This window comes from Zootermopsis nevadensis, unplaced genomic scaffold (genome assembly GCF_977971745.1).
Source record: "Zootermopsis nevadensis isolate Lab colony 2312 unplaced genomic scaffold, Znev_1.0 Znev_ptg000024l, whole genome shotgun sequence".
In the NCBI taxonomy this organism is placed as follows: domain Eukaryota; kingdom Metazoa; phylum Arthropoda; class Insecta; order Blattodea; family Termopsidae; genus Zootermopsis; species Zootermopsis nevadensis.
The window spans coordinates 572347-592029 of record NW_028259156.1 but is presented as its reverse complement, the minus strand read 5'-3'; the positions used below and the strand labels follow the sequence as shown (position 1 = coordinate 592029).

Here is a 19683-nt window from a genome sequence, read left to right as displayed (position 1 = left end):
TGTGATTGGTTCAAAACTGTTCAGTGTAAAAATACGTCATTTGTGTCTGCTGTTACAAAGAGGCCTGTTTTTGATTAAATAAGGGCCCATTCTCTAAACTACCCACATCTTAATAAATTTGAGAAGGCCCAAGACACCTTAATTGTTTTGAGGAGTGTACTTTGTCTCTAAATGAATTTCGCGTTTCTGCAGCATCCCGTATTGACAGTACCAACTAGCCCTACCTCGTCGTCTGATTGGCTCCGTTCCGCGTTGTTTGTCCAATCAAGACATACAAATCTGGGACAGTCTGTCTGTCACATGGCGCAATACAAGAGTTCGATGCTTCGTTGTTGAAGTGTCTAGAGGCCGAATGCAAAGAATTTCTCTCACAATTACGTAATTTAATGCTGGTTCATATCAATCTGTGCGTGTGCCTGCATTTTAGTCGATTAATCCATCTGTCCTTGTGTTAACCGCTGGTACTGTCGACTGCCCAGTGCTCAAAATCTTCTGGAGTCGTCACTGGTCGCACTTGACTTAACCAAAAATTCATTCTCGACAACTATTTGCTATTGATCTCATAAGCAACCATTTACAAGAGACACGTGCCAACAACTCTTCCTTCCCCATTCTTTCCAATTCATTATTCACTGTCACTGTTTGAGCTACTGAAAAACCTCGTTAAATAAAACAGAAATAAATAAATAAATCTGCGCTAATCTCGACACATCTGCCTTGGCCGCTTCCAAATGTGTGTGCTCAGCGTTTGTATTCGTTTTGAATCATAGTCGATGTCGCGCAACATTTATAGCTGAAACCGCTTCATTAAATAAGCAAATCTTGGTGGTGGGTAGGCCCTGAAGTTGGCCTCCACGGGGCGGGAATATTTCGGGAATCGAACCCCGTCGCCCAGTTCGTAACCAGTCACTTTACTGCTTCGCGGTTGTGAGAGACAAAGCCTAGGGTCGTGTAACATTCTCCGAAGTAATTCATTATTCAGCTCAAGCTTTGCTGTGCGTGTCAGCACGTGCGCTAATTGCGTGTTGCGTCTTTGTTCGTAAGATTGTGCGTGGGAAATTCTGAAATGTGCAGAATGTCCGGAATGGCGAGAGAATTCTCAGAGACAGAGCACGAATGACTAGAGAATGTTAAATCACGGTCCCTAGAGAATGACAGAGGGGGAGGGGCGAAGAAAATATGAGTTCAGGGAGACATAAAAGAGAAAGGAGAAAGCTGGCAGGTGAGAGCGCAGAAAGGATATACTCTCTGTTGTGAAAACATCAGCTGTGTTTTACAAACCGCAGGATGTATTAAACGACTGGGCCAGTACAAGTGCACCAGGGAAATGAAGCCACTTCGAGTATCGATTCTTCGGTTCGGTTTTAAATAAACTGAAAGCGGGGCGAGGGGGTGGGGGGCGGGGGGTGGGACGAAGTCAGTGTGCTCAGACGTGAGGTGAAAATTAAGAAAAAAATAAGTTTACTGTCAAGATCAAAGTCGATAGATATTTCACCGAGTTTATTTTGGAAGTGGAAGTTGTGTTAATGTGACGGTGGAACCACGGTTCCGGAGAATTTGACGTAAATACGTCTATACGGAAAGGACGTTTATACATTGACTTTATTCTAAATGTTTCCTTTATACATGCTTTACAATTGCGTAAAGTTTGATTAAGACTTAGCTTATTTAACTTGAATTAGTTACGCTTAAGGTGGGTCTGTGGTAGCTGAAATATGTTATAAAATTTGTGCACTTTAGAGTATCAACATTTCGTGCAAACACCAAATCTATACAAGATTTTGATCTAGGATTTGACATCAACATTAAGCCAAACGTTTCCTAGGTAACACAACAAAGCCGAGTAAACAGACGACGTTTCGTAGGTAACAATAATGCCGAGTAAACAGACGACGTTTCGTAGGTAAGCATTGCTATCGGAGCTTTTTCGTTACACCTTTTTGCCGAATGACCCTTCCGTATAGATCTACGTACGTCAAAATAAAACGGACCAAGTATGGAAATATTTATGTCCTATTTCCATAAGTGGTTAGGAATAAAGGCATCATAAACTGTTGCTAGTTACACGAATCCCTTAGAAAATACTGCTGTTGGTAGGCGCATACAGGAGCACACAGCATCACAATGACTGAGAGGTACATGATTTTTTAAAGGATTCATATAAATAGTGGTGGACTGATCTACAAGTGGTCACTGGGAAATAATGTTTACATCTTGGACAGTATATAGTTCTTTATCTACTACCCTGATCTTCCCCTCTGATTCCCATGCCTTTTACTCCTAATGCACAGTTCTGTCCTGGCCAATTTACTGAAACAGCTTAACAGAAATTGTATAAACTTAAACGTACGAGACTGTGACTCCAGGCTTAAACTAAGACACAGTTTGGAAACGAAAGACGATTGCAACACACATCAGTGTTTCTCTGAATACAATTTATTTGAAAACAATTATGCACTTTCAATCAATATAAACACTTTAAAACGTTATAAATAAAGAAACAAAATATTAAAGCCCTGAAAACACTACTGACATTAAAATAATCAAATTCGTGATGTAAGAGACAGAAATTCTGAATTCATAACTCTTAAAAAAATTGTTCTACTGCAGATATATTTTTATTGCAAAACAGAAACTTGTCTATGCATGGACTGACCGTTCATTGCAGAATAACAATTTCAAATGCAAGCAATTCATGCATGATTAAATTTTATCATAAGCCCACAAAACAGCAAATCTCAATCAATGGGGCACGTGATGTAATACATTTTAAATGTTCAGCGTGTCCACAAAGCCCCTTCGGGGTTTTGAAAAATTGTGGCGCGACCACATATTACAGTGAAACTATGGACTCTTTTACTGACTTCGATGTAGGCTCCCTTAGTAGCACGGAGAACGCTCTTGCCATGTTCTGCGGAGCACGTCCGCTGGAATAGCCGAGATCGCCTTCCTGATTCGGGTCTTCAGCGAACATGGCAAGAGCTCGAATATCATCTGGTCGTTCTACTGAGGTCAGCAAACCGCAAGTGCCTAGCTCAATTTTTCAAAACCCCGAAGAGACTTTGTGGACAGACATCTCACATTCCAGGATGCATTTCTGCATATCATAAATGGAAACCTTTATAATACAACATAGAGTGAACAAGCCAACAACTATGAACACTGTAATGGACACTATTACCATACGCGTTTCGACCTCAAGAGGTCATCATCAGTGGCATCAGTCAAATGGTTCGAGCAAATTTCATAATTAAAATAAAAAGTAATTGACAAGATGGCTGCCCTAGATGCTGTTATCCACAGGAGCCGTTGCTGTACCTGTGAACTCCAGAACCGTCGGGGAGACTCAGTTGAAAATGCAACTTGAAATCAGGGTGGCCAACTACTGAAAAATTACTTCCTCCTGCTTAAAGCTAGGTCAATATTACGTTAGTCTTTGGTGTTTTGTTCGTTGATATTGGCTTTTCGTCGACTATTTTTCTGTATACGGAATTTTTCTAAAATATCCAGCATTTTACCCTTTGGAGCTATTCTTAATATGTTCATGATATCTTCTATGGGGCCGTATTCGTGTCCGTGTTCAAGAATGTGTTATGCATATTCCGATTTAGTTAAATTGAATCAGATCGAGAATGTATTCTTTAAATATAGTTTTAAAATCCCTACCGGTTTCGCCTATATAGACTTGCTCGCAGCTTCCGCATTTCAATTGGTACACACCACTACTATTGAATTTGTTATCCTGTTTTCTTCAACTGCATTTGAATTTTATGGTGTTGTTAACTTTATATGCTACTTTTACGTTTGTGTTTTTGAATATTTTAGTAAGCGTTCTAATGCTATTATTAAAAAACACAAACTTAAAGTAACATACAAAGTTAACAACACCATAAAATTCAAATGCAGTTCAAGAAAACAGGATAACAAATATGATAGTAGTGGTGTGTACCAATTGAAATGCATAAGCTGCGAGCAAGTCTATATAGGCGAAACCGGTAAGGATTTTAAAACTAGATTTAAAGAACACATTCACGATATCAGATTCAATTTAACTAAATCGAAATATGCAGAACACATCCTCGAACACGGAAACGAATACGGCCCCATAGATGATATCATGAACATACCGGGTCTCCAATTTATGAGGTTACGGTCGTGCCTACATTGCGTTATCGGTCGCAGCTGTTGACGTAGGCGGGACTTGTACGCGTGAGTCACGGGCGAATCAGATTCGGTGCCGCTAGTAACAGCGAACTACGAATATTTCTCGTCACTAATAATGTTTTTACATTAATTGTTTTTACCTTAAATCACAAGAAGAAGATATTCGACAATTTCCCAAGAAGAGCTTCGTCGAGTATTTCGAAACATGTTAACGAGATGTGAAACTTGCTTGTAAGCACAAGGAAGTCACTTTGAACATCTTTTTGTGATTTAAGGTAACAACAATTTTTGTAATAACATTATTAGTGACGATAAATATTCGTAGTTCGCTCTTACTAGCGGCACCGAAACTGACTCGCCCGTGACTCACGCGTACAAGTCCCGCCTACGTCAACAGCTGCGACCGATAACGCAATGTAAGCACGACCGTAACCTCATAAATTGGAGACGCGGTATTAAGAATAGCTCCTAAAGTTAAAATGCTAGATATCTTAGAAAAAATCCATATCTCCAAAAATAGTCAACAAAAAGCCAATATCAACGAACAAAACACCAAAGATTCTAACGTAATATTTGACCTGGCATTAAACAGGAGAAAGTATTTTTCAAATAGTTCGCCACGCTGATTCCAAGTTTATATTTACCCATGCATTTCCAACTGACAGTCTCTCGCCGACGGTTGTCGAGTTCACAGGTACAGACGACGCAACTACATCTCGCCGAGACCAGCAACGGCCACCGTACAACGGAATCAACAGCTGAGTGCGAGTTCGACTCCTGTGAATAACAGCATCTTGTCAATTACCTTTTATTTTAATTATGATATTTGCTCGAACCATTTGACTGATGCCACTGATGATGACCTCTTGAGGACGAAACGCGTATGGCAAGTGGTGTGTTCAGCCTGTATTCTAATATAAATTTTAATATAAACAAACACCAGGGCCGAGCAATTTTTGTGTATTGTACACAATGGACACCAATTGTGTACAATACAGTGCTACAGGTTTAAATCCAAAGAATATAATGCAACACATTTCAAACTGGTAAGGCACATTACAACAAAGACTGATGAGCGGTGAAAATGGTGATCTGGATGAAGAAATTCACCCCAAATTCCAAACATTCACGTTTTCCTCTCGCTGCGTTTGGCTGTACCAGAAGTTGATTTCTTTGATCCAGACGACGTCTTTCCAAGTACAACACTTGTCCTCAAACTATCTCTCACTGCTTCTTTTCCAGCTTTTTCAACAATTTTCTTAAGATTTTTTCCTCCCCGAGCTTTTGCTTTTCTGGGAGTACTAGGGCGACCTGAAAAAGTTTATCACACAGCATTTAAAAAATTGAATGTATTTATAAACCCAACACAAGCAGTCAAACACTTATTAATGTGAGTCATAAGTGAAACAAAGTTTCCATGATTAATCTACACAATCTGGAGGCCTCAGAGACCAAAATTCACAATGTATTTTTTGTAAATCAAAGAAGATGAACTTGAATGAGCTTCACAGGATAAGTTATCTCAAAATGTGTTGAACACTAGCTGTGATGTGCAGACTTTAGAGATGCAGACAGATTGTCTCTCAGCTCCAGTAGTATTAAAGTGGATCTTCATTGAAATGCTTAACAAAACACAGCCTCATTCAAGATGCGTCCCGTTCGTTGCAAATTTTAAACACTAACCAAGCCGATCTTGATCCGTATTTTATGCAACGAACGTCATATGTTTCAGGTAGATTACCAATCTGCACACATATGCAAGAACACCTAAAGTGAGTCCCGACCACTAATATATTCAGATTGAATATTGATATAGGTGAGGTTATACTTACTCCTTCTCTTAGAAACTGCGCGGCGCTTAACTTTCTTCGTTGAATTTCTCTTGGTTTTCCTTTTCGATCTAACAGGCGCATGCTTCACACTTTGTATGTGGCTTATTGAATTATCTGAGTTAAACCCTTTATATTGCTGTCCCTTCTGTAGTCCGACTTTCACGAACTGACTGCCACCTAGTAAGCAAAAGGTAAATTTGTCCATGAAGTGTAGCGGGGAAACATACATACAGACATGACAAGATAACTATTACCTAGAAAAATTAATGCCACCATTCGCGTTCATTGCGGTACTCGTTTAAATAGAAGACTTCAGGTCAGAAAGCTGTAGAAATTTGCCGGCGAGCGATGTAATGCGTTTGCTTTCTCAAAAAGTTAGAACATACGGACAAAATAATGATGTCAGGGATTTTATTACTGACAGCACAGCCCTGTTTCTCCAGCACGTCTCCAGGACATCCCTACGAACAACGTTAGAAATTCTTCAGGTTAAAACCTAACCAGACGTAAAACAAAACAACCTTACCTAACCTAACATAAAAACCTAACCTAAACTAACCCAAATAAACCTAACTGAACGTAAACTAACCCTAAATGAACCCATAATAACCGACCCGTATGGGATAAAACCCACCGACGTTTAAGGAATTTCAAATGACCATATAGGACTTCACCAGAATCCCTCCAGAAATTCTCCATGACAATACAATTTGCGCACAACGTCTCCAGGACTTCTCCGGCACTACTGTAGGACTTTTCCAGGATTTCTCCACGAATTCTCAAGGACTTTTCCAGGACGTCCCAACGACCACCCGATGAATACGATGGAAAATCACCATGACAACACAACCCACCGTAAAACATATAACGCACCCTTTACTTACCTAACATAACCAAACCAAACCAAACCTAACCCAAACCAACCTAACTCACAACGCTACCTAATACAATGTAGCTTATCCCAATCAAACTTAAACGAATCCAAAATAACCGACCCGCATAGGATCAAACCCACCACCGCTTAAGGAATTCCAAACAACCTCTCCAGGACATCTCCGGCACTACATTAGGACTTATCCAGGACTTTTCCAGGAATTCTCCCGGACTTCTCCACAGGGCTGTGGAGTCGCAGTCAGTAAGGATGTACCGACTCCGACCTCGATGTAAAATCTTAAAAACAATTTCTATACCGTGTGAGCCTAACTCATACGGAGATGCAACGACGGGTTGGGCCACATGCTGTGGGACTAATGCCTCGTAACTTTGTCTCCGGCTCAAAGTGGTTTCGTCACCTGTAATGATCCGGGACAGAAAGACCTCTCCCTCAGCATCAGAACGCTCCAAATTGTTTTCCTTTGAGTCCTGTGGTCTGCTGTGAGACTTCGTGGAACCCATCTTGCGCACACCTTCGAATATGCGAGAGCAATCACACTTCCATTGCTGACTGAAAGCTCTTGGGCCAATTGTCGAGTTGTGATGCGCCGATCCTCACGAATAATGGCATCCGCGCGGTTCAACATGTCTGGAGCTCGGTTTCTTCACTTCCTGAAGCTTTAAGTCTCTTAGCCCAGCTTCCGTACACAGCACACAAACGTTCATGAATGTTCACCACAGTTTCTTTTTCAGCAACAAAGAATTCAATTAGAGCTCGTTGCTTGTAACGCCATTTTAACAGTTCACTACAACTCCGCCATCGGTTGGAATCATGTGGGTCATTATTTAATGGCGACCCTGGTATTTGCATGATTAAATTTTATCATAAGCCCACAAAACAGCAAATCTCAATCAATGGGGCACGTGATGTAATACATTTTAAATGTACAGCGTGTCCACAAAGCCCCTTGGGGGTTTTGAAAAATTGTGGCACGACCACATATTACAGTAAAACTCTGGACTCTTTTACTGACGTCGATGTAGGCAAAATTCGAGCACTTGCCATGTTCTGTGGAGCATGTCCGCTGGAATAGCCGAGATCGCCTTCCAGCGAACATGGCAAGAGCTCGAATATCATCTGGTCGTTCTACTGAGGTCAGTAAAAAACTTCTGCCGCAAGCCTTAAGTGGCTAGCTCAATTTTTCAAAACCCCGAAGAGACTTTGTGGACAGACATCTCACATTCCAGGATGCATTTCTGCATATCATAAATGGAAACCTTTATAATACATCATAGAGTGAACAAACCAACAACTATGAACACTGTAATGGACACTATTACCATACGCGTTTCGACCTCAAGAGGTCATCATCAGTGGCATCAGTCAAATGGTTCGAGCAAATTTCATAATTAAAATAAAAAGTAATTGACAAGATGGCTGCCCTAGATGCTGTTATCCACAGGAGCCGTTGCTGTACCTGTGAACTCCAGAACCGTCGGGGAGACTCAGTTGAAAATGCAACTTGAAATCAGGGTGGCCAACTACTGAAAAATTACTTCCTCCTGCTTAAAGCTAGGTCAATATTACGTTAGTCTTTGGTGTTTTGTTCGTTGATATTGGCTTTTCGTCGACTATTTTTCTGTATACGGAATTTTTCTAAAATATCCAGCATTTTACCCTTTGGAGCTATTCTTAATATGTTCATGATATCTTCTATGGGGCCGTATTCGTGTCCGTGTTCAAGAATGTGTTCTGCATATTCCGATTTAGTTAAATTGAATCAGATCGAGAATGTATTCTTTAAATCTAGTTTTAAAATCCCTACCGGTTTCGCCTATATAGACTTGCTCGCAGCTTCCGCATTTCAATTGGTACACACCACTACTATTGAATTTGTTATCCTGTTTTCTTCAACTGCATTTGAATTTTATGGTGTTGTTAACTTTATATGCTACTTTTACGTTTGTGTTTTTGAATATTTTAGTAAGCGTTCTAATGCTATTATTAAAAAACACAAACTTAAAGTAACATATAAAGTTAACACCATAAAATTCAAATGCAGTTCAAGAAAACAGGATAACAAATATAATAGTAGTGGTGTGTACCAATTGAAATGCATAAGCTGCGAGCAAGTCTATATAGGCGAAACCGGTAAGGATTTTAAAACTAGATTTAAAGAACACATTCACGATATCAGATTCAATTTAACTAAATCGAAATATGCAGAACACATCCTCGAACACGGAAACGAATACGGCCCCATAGATGATATCATGAACATACCGGGTCTCCAATTTATGAGGTTACGGTCGTGCCTACATTGCGTTATCGGTCGCAGCTGTTGACGTAGGCGGGACTTGTACGCGTGAGTCACGGGCGAATCAGATTCGGTGCCGCTAGTACCAGCGAACTACGAATATTTCTCGTCACTAATAATGTTTTTACATTAATTGTTTTTACCTTAAATCACAAGAAGAAGATAATCGACAATTTCCCAAGAAGAGCTTCGTCGAGTATTTCGAAACATGTTAACGAGATGTGAAACTTGCTTGTAAGCACAAGGAAGTCACTTTGAACATCTTTTTGTGATTTAAGGTAACGACAATTTATGTAATAACATTATTAGTGACGATAAATATTCGTAGTTCGCTCTTACTAGCGGCACCGAAACTGACTCGCCCGTGACTCACGCGTACAAGTCCCGCCTACGTCAACAGCTGCGACCGATAACGCAATGTAAGCACGACCGTAACCTCATAAATTGGAGACGCGGTATTAAGAATAGCTCCTAAAGTTAAAATGCTAGATATCTTAGAAAAAATCCATATCTCCAAAAATAGTCAACAAAAAGCCAATATCAACGAACAAAACACCAAAGATTCTAACGTAATATTTGACCTGGCATTAAACAGGAGAAAGTATTTTTCAAATAGTTCGCCACGCTGATTCCAAGTTTATATTTACCCATGCATTTCCAACTGACAGTCTCTCGCCGACGGTTGTCGAGTTCACAGGTACAGACGACGCAACTACATCTCGCCGAGACCAGCAACGGCCACCGTACAACGGAATCAACAGCTGAGTGCGAGTTCGACTCCTGTGAATAACAGCATCTTGTCAATTACCTTTTATTTTAATTATGATATTTGCTCGAACCATTTGACTGATGCCACTGATGATGACCTCTTGAGGACGAAACGCGTATGGCAAGTGGTGTGTTCAGCCTGTATTCTAATATAAATTTTAATATAAACAAACACCAGGGCCGAGCAATTTTTGTGTATTGTACACAATGGACACCAATTGTGTACAATACAGTGCTACAGGTTTAAATCCAAAGAATATAATGCAACACATTTCAAACTGGTAAGGCACATTACAACAAAGACTGATGAGCGGTGAAAATGGTGATCAGGATGAAGAAATTCACCCCAAATTCGAAACATTCACGTTTTCCTCTCGCTGCGTTTGGCTGTACCAGAAGTTGATTTCTTTGATCCAGACGACGTCTTTCCAAGTACACCACTTGTCCTCAAACTATCTCTCACTGCTTCTTTTCCAGCTTTTCCTACAATTTTCTTAAGATTTTTTTCCTCCCCGAGCTTTTGCTTTTCTGGGAGTACTAGGGCGACCTGAAAAAGTTTATCACACAGCATTTAAAAATTGAATGTATTTATAAACCCAACACAAGCAGTCAAACACTTATTAATGTACACAATCTGGAGGCCTCAGAGACCAAAATTCACAATGTATTTTTTGTAAATCAAAGAAGATGAACTTGAATGAGCTTCACAGGATAAGTTATCTCAAAATGTGTTGAACACTAGCTGTGATGTGCAGACTTTTGAGATACAGGCAGATTGTCTCTCAGCTCCAGTAGTATTAAAGTGGATCTTCAGCGAAATGCTTAACAAAACACAGCCTCATTCAAGATGCGTCCCGTTCGTTGCAAATTTTAAACACTAACCAAGCCGATCCTGATCCGTATTTTATGCAACGAACGTCATATGTTTCAGGTAGATTACCAATCTGCACACATATGCAAGAACACCTAAAGTGAGTCCCGACCACTAATATATTCAGATTGAATATTGATATAGGTGAGGTTATACTTACTCCTTCTCTTAGAAACTGCGCGGCGCTTAACTTTCTTCGTTGAATTTCTCTTGGTTTTCCTTTTCGATCTAACAGGCGCATGCTTCACACTTTGTATGTGGCTTATTGAATTATCTGAGTTAAAGCCTTTATATTGCTGTCCCTTCTGTAGTCCGACTTTCACGAACTGACTGCCACCTAGTAAGCAAAAGGTAAATTTGTCCATGAAGTGTAGCGGGGAAACACACATACAGACATGACAAGATATCTACTACCTAGAAAAATAAATGCCACCATTCGCGTTCTTTGCGGTACTCGTTTAAATAGAAGAGTTCAGGTCAGAAAGCTGTAGAAATTTGCCGGCGAGCGATGTAATGCGTTTGCTTTCTCAAAAAGTTAGAACATACGGACAAAATAATGATGTCAGGGATTTTATTACTGACAGCACAGCCCTGTTTCTCCAGCACGTCTAAAGGACATCCCCACGAACAAGGCTAGTAATTCTTCAGGGTAAAACCTAACCAGACGTAAAACAAAACAACCTTACCTAACCTAACATAAAAACCTAACCTAAACTAACCCAAATAAACCTAACTGAACGTAAACTAACCCTAAACGCAACCTAATCCAATGTAACTTATCTCAATCCAAATTAAATTAATCCAAAATAACCGACCCGTATGGGATAAAACCCACCGCCGCTTAAGGACTTTCAAATGACCATATAGGACTTCACCAGAATTTCTCCAGAAATTCTCCATGACAATACAATTTGCGCATAACGTTTCCAGGACTTTTCCAGGATTTCTCCACGAATTCTCAAGGACTTTTCCAGGACGTCCCAACGACCAACCGATGAATACGATGGAAAATCTCCATGACAACACAACCCACCGTAAAACATATAACGCACCCTTTACTTACCTAACATAACCAAACCAAACCTAACCCAAACCAACCTAACTCACAACGCTACCTAATACAATGTAACTTATCCCAATCAAACTTAAACGAATCCAAATAACCGACCCGCATAGGATCAAAGCCACCACCGCTTAAGGAATTCCTAACAACCTCTCCAGGACATCTCCGGCACTACATTAGGACTTATCCAGGATTTATCCAGGACTTTTCCAGAAATTCTCCCGGACCTCTCCACAGGGCTGTGGAGTTGCAGTCAGTAAGGATGTACCGACCCCGACCTCGATGTAAATCCTTAAAAACAATTTCTATACCGTGTGAGCCTAACTCTTACGGAGATTCAACGACGCGTTGAGCCACGTGCTGTGGGACTACTGCCTCGTAACTTTGGCTTCGGTACCTTAAGAATACAAGCCTAAACCTCTTACAAGAGTTCACAAATGCAGATGAAAACATTAAATGTGATAAACAATAGTTATAAATAGGACTCCCTTACCTCAAACTTTGTTCAATTGTAGGAGACCACGATGTCCACCGAGAATGATCAATTTAATCAAATCTAAAATGCAGTGAGTGGAAGGCAGATATTCTAAAACTTTTTTAACAGCAGAATAATATCTACTCTACGACGCACTTCTTCTACAAGCGATTCACAGCTCAGCTCTTTCCGCAATAACGAATGCAGATTGTTGGCGGCGATAATTAAACACAACAATGCCGAGCAAAGAGATGACATAACAGTTAGTTTCTTTGGTAACATGCAGAGTAAACAAATAACAAACAACTAGTTTCTTAGGTAACATAACAATGCACGCAGGAGTTCATATAAAAGCTGACCATTGTTGTTGGTCGATATTTACACATTGTTGATGTGGATCTTAGACATCTTCGTTATGCTTTTTTGCCGAATGACACTTCCGTATAGACGTATTTACGTCAAAAAATACAAGGAGGAGTTGAAGAGAAACTGTGTTAATTCCTTAGGTACTTGATGGGAGAAACATGCAGAAACCAGTCATATGTAATGAACTAAGTTAAGTCGAAAAATTTATTGATAAGGAAACCCATCCACCTATAGGAAGGCGTAACATAGGAAGACCTTAATGCGGATGAAAACATTAAATGTGATAAACAATAATTATAAATAGGACTCCCTTACCTCAAACTTTGTTCAACTGTAGGAGACCACGATGTCCACCGAGAATGATCAATTTAATCAAATCTAAAATGCAGTGAGTGGAGGGCAGATATTCTAAAACTTTTTTAACAGCACAATAATATCTACTCTACGACGCACTTCTTCTACAAGCGATTCACAGCTCAGCTCTTTCCGCAATAACGAAAGCGGATTGTTGACGGCGATAATTAAACACAACAATGCCGAGTAAAGAGATGACATAACAGTTAGTTTCTTTGGTAACATGCAGAGTAAACAAATAACAAACAACTAGTTTCTTAGGTAACATAACAATGCACGCAGGAGTTCATATAAAAGCTGACCATTGTTGTCGGTCGATATTTACACATTCTCCAGGACAACCCAACCAATCGTAAAACAACCTTATATAACGCACCCTTAACTTACTCAACTTAACTGAACCTATCCTAACCGAACCAAACCTAATCTATCCTAACCAAACCAAACCTAACATAACCAAACCAACTTAACACACAACGCAACCTAATACAATGTAACTTATCCCAATCAAACTTAAACGAATCCAAAATAACCGAACCGCATAGGATAAAACCCACCACCGCTTAAGGAATTCCTAACAACCTCTCCAGGACATCTCCGGCACTACATTAGGACTTATCCAGGATTTATCCAGGACTTTTCCAGGAATTCTCCCGGACTTCTCCACAGGGCTGTGGAGTTGCAGTCAGTAAGGATGTACCGACCCCGACCTCGATGTAAATCCTTAAAAACAATTTCTATACCGTGTGAGCCTAACTCTTACGGAGATTCAACGACGCGTTGAGCCACGTGCTGTGGGACTACTGCCTCGTAACTTTGGCTTCGGTACCTTAAGAATACAAGCCTAAACCTCTTACAAGAGTTCACAAATGCAGATGAAAACATTAAATGTGATAAACAATAGTTATAAATAGGACTCCCTTACCTCAAACTTTGTTCAATTGTAGGAGACCACGATGTCCACCGAGAATGATCAATTTAATCAAATCTAAAATGCAGTGAGTGGAGGGCAGATATTCTAATACTTTTTTAACACCACAATAATATCAACTCTACGACGCACTTCTTCTACAAGCGATTCACAGCTCAGCTCTTTCCGCAATAACGAATGCAGATTTTTGGCGGCGATAATTAAACACAACAATGCCGAGTAAAGAGATGACATAACAGTTAGTTTCTTTGGTAACATGCAGAGTAAACAAATAACAAACAACTAGTTTCTTAGGTAACATAACAATGCACGCAGGAGTTCATATAAAAGCTGACCATTGTTGTCGGTCCATATTTACACATTCTCCAGGACAACCCAACCAATCGTAAAACAACCTTATATAACGCACCCTTAACTTACTCAACTTAACTGAACCTATCCTAACATAACCAAACCTAACCCAAAACCAAACCAAACCTAACCTAACCCAAACCAACTTAACCCACAACGCAACCTAATACTATGTAACTTATCCCAATCAAACTTAAACGAATCCAAAATAACCGACCCGCATAGGATCAAAGCCACCACCGCTTAAGGAATTCCTAACAACCTCTCCAGGACATCTCCTGCACTACATTAGGACTTATCCAGGACTTTTCCAGGAATTCTCCCGGACTTCTCCACAGGGCTGTGGAGTTGCAGTCAGTAAGGATGTACCGACCCCGACCTCGATGTAAATCCTTAAAAAAAATTTCTATACCGTGTGAGCCTAACTCTTACGGAGATTCAACGACGGGTTAGGCCACGTGCTGTGGGACTAATGCCTCGTAACTTTGGTTCCGGTACCTTAAGAATACAAACTGCCTACAAGCCTAATCCTCTTACAAGAGTTCACAAATGCAGATGAAAACATTAAATGTGATAAACAATAATTATAAATAGGACTCCCTTACCTCAAACTTTGTTCAACTGTAGGAGACCACGATGTCCACCGAGAATGATCAATTTAATCAAATCTAAAATGCAGTGAGTGGAGGGCAGATATTCTAAAACTTTTTTAACAGCACAATAATATCTACTCTACGACGCACTTCTTCTACAAGCGATTCACAGCTCAGCTCTTTCCACAATAATGAAAGCGGATGTTGACGGCAGTAATGAAACACAACAATGCAGAGTAAACAAATAACAAACAACTAGTTTCTTAGGTAACATAACAATGCACGCAGGAGTTCGTATAAAAGCTGACCATTGTCGTTGGTCCATATTTACACATTGTTGATGTGGATCTTAGACATCTTCGTTATGCTTTTTTGCCGAATGACCCTTCCGTATAGACGTATTTACGTCAAAAAATACAAGGAGTAGAAGAGAAACTGTGTTAATTCCTTAGGTACTTGATGGGAGAAACATGCAGAAACCAGTCATATGTAATGAACTAAGTTAAGTCGAAAAATTTATTGATAAGGAAACCCATCCACCTATAGGAAGGCGTAACATAGGAAGACCTTAATGCGGATGAAAACATTAAATGTGATAAACAATAATTATAAATAGGACTCCCTTACCTCAAACTTTGTTCAATTGTAGGAGACCACGATGTCTACCGAGAATGATCAATTTAATCAAATCTAAAATGCAGTGAGTGGAAGGCAGATATTCTAAAACTTTTTTAACAGCACAATAATATCTACTCTACGACGCACTTCTTCTACAATCGATTCACAGCTCAGCTCTTTCCGCAATAACGAATGCAGATTGTTGGCGGCGATAATTAAACACAACAATGCCGAGTAAACAAATAACAAACAATTAGTTTCTTTGGTAACATGCAGAGTAAACAAATAACAAACAACTAGTTTCTTAGGTAACATAACAATGCACGCAGGAGTTCATATAAAAGCTGACCATTGTTGTCGGTCCATATTTACACATTCTCCAGGACAACCCAACCAATCGTAAAACAACCTTATATAACGCAAACTTAACCAAACCTAATCTATTCTAACCAAACCAAACCTAACATAACCAAACCAACTTAACACACAACGCAACCTAATACAATGTAACTTATCCCAATCAAACTGAAACGAATCCAAAATAACCGACCCGCATAGGATAAAACCCACCACCGCTTAAGGAATTCCTAACAACCTCTCCAGGACATCTCCGGCACTACATTAGGACTTATCCAGGATTTATCCAGGACTTTTCCAGGAATTCTCCCGGACTTCTCCACACGGCTGTGGAGTCGCAGTCAGTAAGGATGTACCGACCCCGACCTCGATGTAAATCCTTAAAAACAATTTCTATACCGTGTGACCCTAACTCTTACGGAGATTCAACGACGCGTTGAGCCACGTGCTGTGGGACTACTGCCTCGTAACTTTGGCTTCGGTACCTTAAGAATACAAGCCTAAACCTCTTACAAGAGTTCACAAATGCAGATGAAAACATTAAATGTGATAAACAATAGTTATAAATAGGACTCCCTTACCTCAAACTTTGTTCAATTGTAGGAGACCACGATGTCCACCGAGAATGATCAATTTAATCAAATCTAAAATGCAGTGAGTGGAAGGCAGATATTCTAAAACTTTTTTAACAGCAGAATAATATCTACTCTACGACGCACTTCTTCTACAAGCGATTCACAGCTCAGCTCTTTCCGCAATAACGAATGCAGATTGTTGGCGGCGATAATTAAACACAACAATGCCGAGCAAAGAGATGACATAACAGTTAGTTTCTTTGGTAACATGCAGAGTAAACAAATAACAAACAACTAGTTTCTTAGGTAACATAACAATGCACGCAGGAGTTCATATAAAAGCTGACCATTGTTGTTGGTCGATATTTACACATTGTTGATGTGGATCTTAGACATCTTCGTTATGCTTTTTTGCCGAATGACACTTCCGTATAGACGTATTTACGTCAAAAAATACAAGGAGGAGTTGAAGAGAAACTGTGTTAATTCCTTAGGTACTTGATGGGAGAAACATGCAGAAACCAGTCATATGTAATGAACTAAGTTAAGTCGAAAAATTTATTGATAAGGAAACCCATCCACCTATAGGAAGGCGTAACATAGGAAGACCTTAATGCGGATGAAAACATTAAATGTGATAAACAATAATTATAAATAGGACTCCCTTACCTCAAACTTTGTTCAACTGTAGGAGACCACGATGTCCACCGAGAATGATCAATTTAATCAAATCTAAAATGCAGTGAGTGGAGGGCAGATATTCTAAAACTTTTTTAACAGCACAATAATATCTACTCTACGACGCACTTCTTCTACAAGCGATTCACAGCTCAGCTCTTTCCGCAATAACGAAAGCGGATTGTTGACGGCGATAATTAAACACAACAATGCCGAGTAAAGAGATGACATAACAGTTAGTTTCTTTGGTAACATGCAGAGTAAACAAATAACAAACAACTAGTTTCTTAGGTAACATAACAATGCACGCAGGAGTTCATATAAAAGCTGACCATTGTTGTCGGTCCATATTTACACATTCTCCAGGACAACCCAACCAATCGTAAAACAACCTTATATAACGCACCCTTAACTTACTCAACTTAACTGAACCTATCCTAACCGAACCAAACCTAATCTATCCTAACCAAACCAAACCTAACATAACCAAACCAACTTAACACACAACGCAACCTAATACAATGTAACTTATCCCAATCAAACTTAAACGAATCCAAAATAACCGAACCGCATAGGATAAAACCCACCACCGCTTAAGGAATTCCTAACAACCTCTCCAGGACATCTCCGGCACTACATTAGGACTTATCCAGGATTTATCCAGGACTTTTCCAGGAATTCTCCCGGACTTCTCCACAGGGCTGTGGAGTTGCAGTCAGTAAGGATGTACCGACCCCGACCTCGATGTAAATCCTTAAAAACAATTTCTATACCGTGTGAGCCTAACTCTTACGGAGATTCAACGACGCGTTGAGCCACGTGCTGTGGGACTACTGCCTCGTAACTTTGGCTTCGGTACCTTAAGAATACAAGCCTAAACCTCTTACAAGAGTTCACAAATGCAGATGAAAACATTAAATGTGATAAACAATAGTTATAAATAGGACTCCCTTACCTCAAACTTTGTTCAATTGTAGGAGACCACGATGTCCACCGAGAATGATCAATTTAATCAAATCTAAAATGCAGTGAGTGGAGGGCAGATATTCTAATACTTTTTTAACACCACAATAATATCTACTCTACGACGCACTTCTTCTACAAGCGATTCACAGCTCAGCTCTTTCCGCAATAACGAATGCAGATTGTTGGCGGCGATAATTAAACACAACAATGCCGAGCAAAGAGATGACATAACAGTTAGTTTCTTTGGTAACATGCAGAGTAAACAAATAACAAACAATTAGTTTCTTAGGTAACATAACAATGCACGCAGGAGTTCATATAAAAGCTGACCATTGTTGTTGGTCGATATTTACACATTGTTGATGTGGATCTTAGACATCTTCGTTATGCTTTTTTGCCGAATGACCCTTCCGTATAGACGTATTTACGTCAAAAAATACAAGGAGGAGTTGAAGAGAAACTGTTAATTCCTTAGGTACTTGATGGGAGAAACATGCAGAAACCAGTCATATGTAATGAACTAAGTTAAGTCGAAAAATTTATTGATAAGGAAACCCATCCACCTATAGGAAGGCGTAACATAGGAAGACCTTAATGCGGATGAAAACATTAAATGTGATAAACAATAATTATAAATAGGACTCCCTTACCTCAAACTTTGTTCAACTGTAGGAGACCACGATGTCCACCGAGAATGATCAATTTAATCAAATCTAAAATGCAGTGAGTGGAGGGCAGATATTCTAGTACTTTTTTAACAGCACAATAATATCTACTCTACGACGCACTTCTTCTACAAGCGATTCACAGCTCAGCTCTTTCCGCAATAACGAATGCAGATTGTTGGCGGCGATAATTAAACACAACAATGCCGAGTAAAGAGATGACATAACAGTTTCTTTGGTAACATGCAGAGTAAACAAATAACAAACAAATAGTTTCTTAGGTAACATAACAATGCACACAGAAGTTCATATAAAAGCTGACCATTGTTGTCGGTCGATATTTACACATTCTCCAGGACAACCCAACCAATCGTAAAACAACCTTATATAACGCAAACTTAATTTACTCAACTTAACTGAACCTATCCTAACCGAACCAAACCTAATCTATCCTAACCAAACCAAACCTAACATAACCAAACCAACTTAACACACAACGCAACCTAATACAATGTAACTTATCCCAATCAAACTTAAACGAATCCAAAATAACCGAACCGCATAGGATAAAACCCACCACCGCTTAAGGAATTCCTAACAACCTCTCCAGGACATCTCCGGCACTACATTAGGACTTATCCAGGATTTATCCAGGACTTTTCCAGGAATTCTCCCGGACTTCTCCACAGGGCTGTGGAGTTGCAGTCAGTAAGGATGTACCGACCCCGACCTCGATGTAAATCCTTAAAAACAATTTCTATACCGTGTGAGCCTAACTCTTACGGAGATTCAACGACGCGTTGAGCCACGTGCTGTGGGACTACTGCCTCGTAACTTTGGCTTCGGTACCTTAAGAATACAAGCC

The 19683-nt window shown here is 39.8% G+C and overlaps 1 protein-coding gene and 1 long non-coding RNA gene across 2 annotated transcripts; both read right to left on the bottom strand.

Moving 5' to 3' along the window:
- Positions 1-2420: 2420 nt before the first annotated feature.
- LOC147872668 (uncharacterized) lies at positions 2421-8907 on the bottom strand. The gene is made up of 3 exons (XM_087354898.1): positions 7289-8907; positions 5997-6173; positions 2421-5475 (listed from the first exon to the last, which is right to left on the bottom strand). The coding sequence occupies exons 1-3, from the start codon at positions 7389-7391 to the stop codon at positions 5291-5293; spliced, it is 465 nt and encodes a 154-aa protein (XP_087211024.1). The 5' UTR covers positions 7392-8907; the 3' UTR covers positions 2421-5290.
- An 8-nt stretch (positions 8908-8915) lies between these two features.
- On the bottom strand, positions 8916-12589 carry LOC147872667 (uncharacterized). Its single transcript, XR_015536789.1, has 3 exons — positions 12383-12589; positions 10987-11163; positions 8916-10502 (listed from the first exon to the last, which is right to left on the bottom strand). It is a non-coding gene; the product is annotated as an uncharacterized LOC147872667 (long non-coding RNA).
- Positions 12590-19683: the final 7094 nt, after the last annotated feature.

Coding starts and splice junctions, on each gene's coding strand:
- LOC147872668 (XM_087354898.1), bottom strand. CDS start 7,391: ATGGGTTCCACGAAGTCTCACAGCAGACCACAGGACTCAAAGGAAAAC. Junction 6,174..7,288: donor TCTGTCCCGGATCATTACAG/GTGACGAAACCA, acceptor TTTGCTTACTAG/GTGGCAGTCAGTTCGTGAAA. Junction 5,476..5,996: donor CGCAGTTTCTAAGAGAAGGA/GTAAGTATAACC, acceptor AAACTTTTTCAG/GTCGCCCTAGTACTCCCAGA.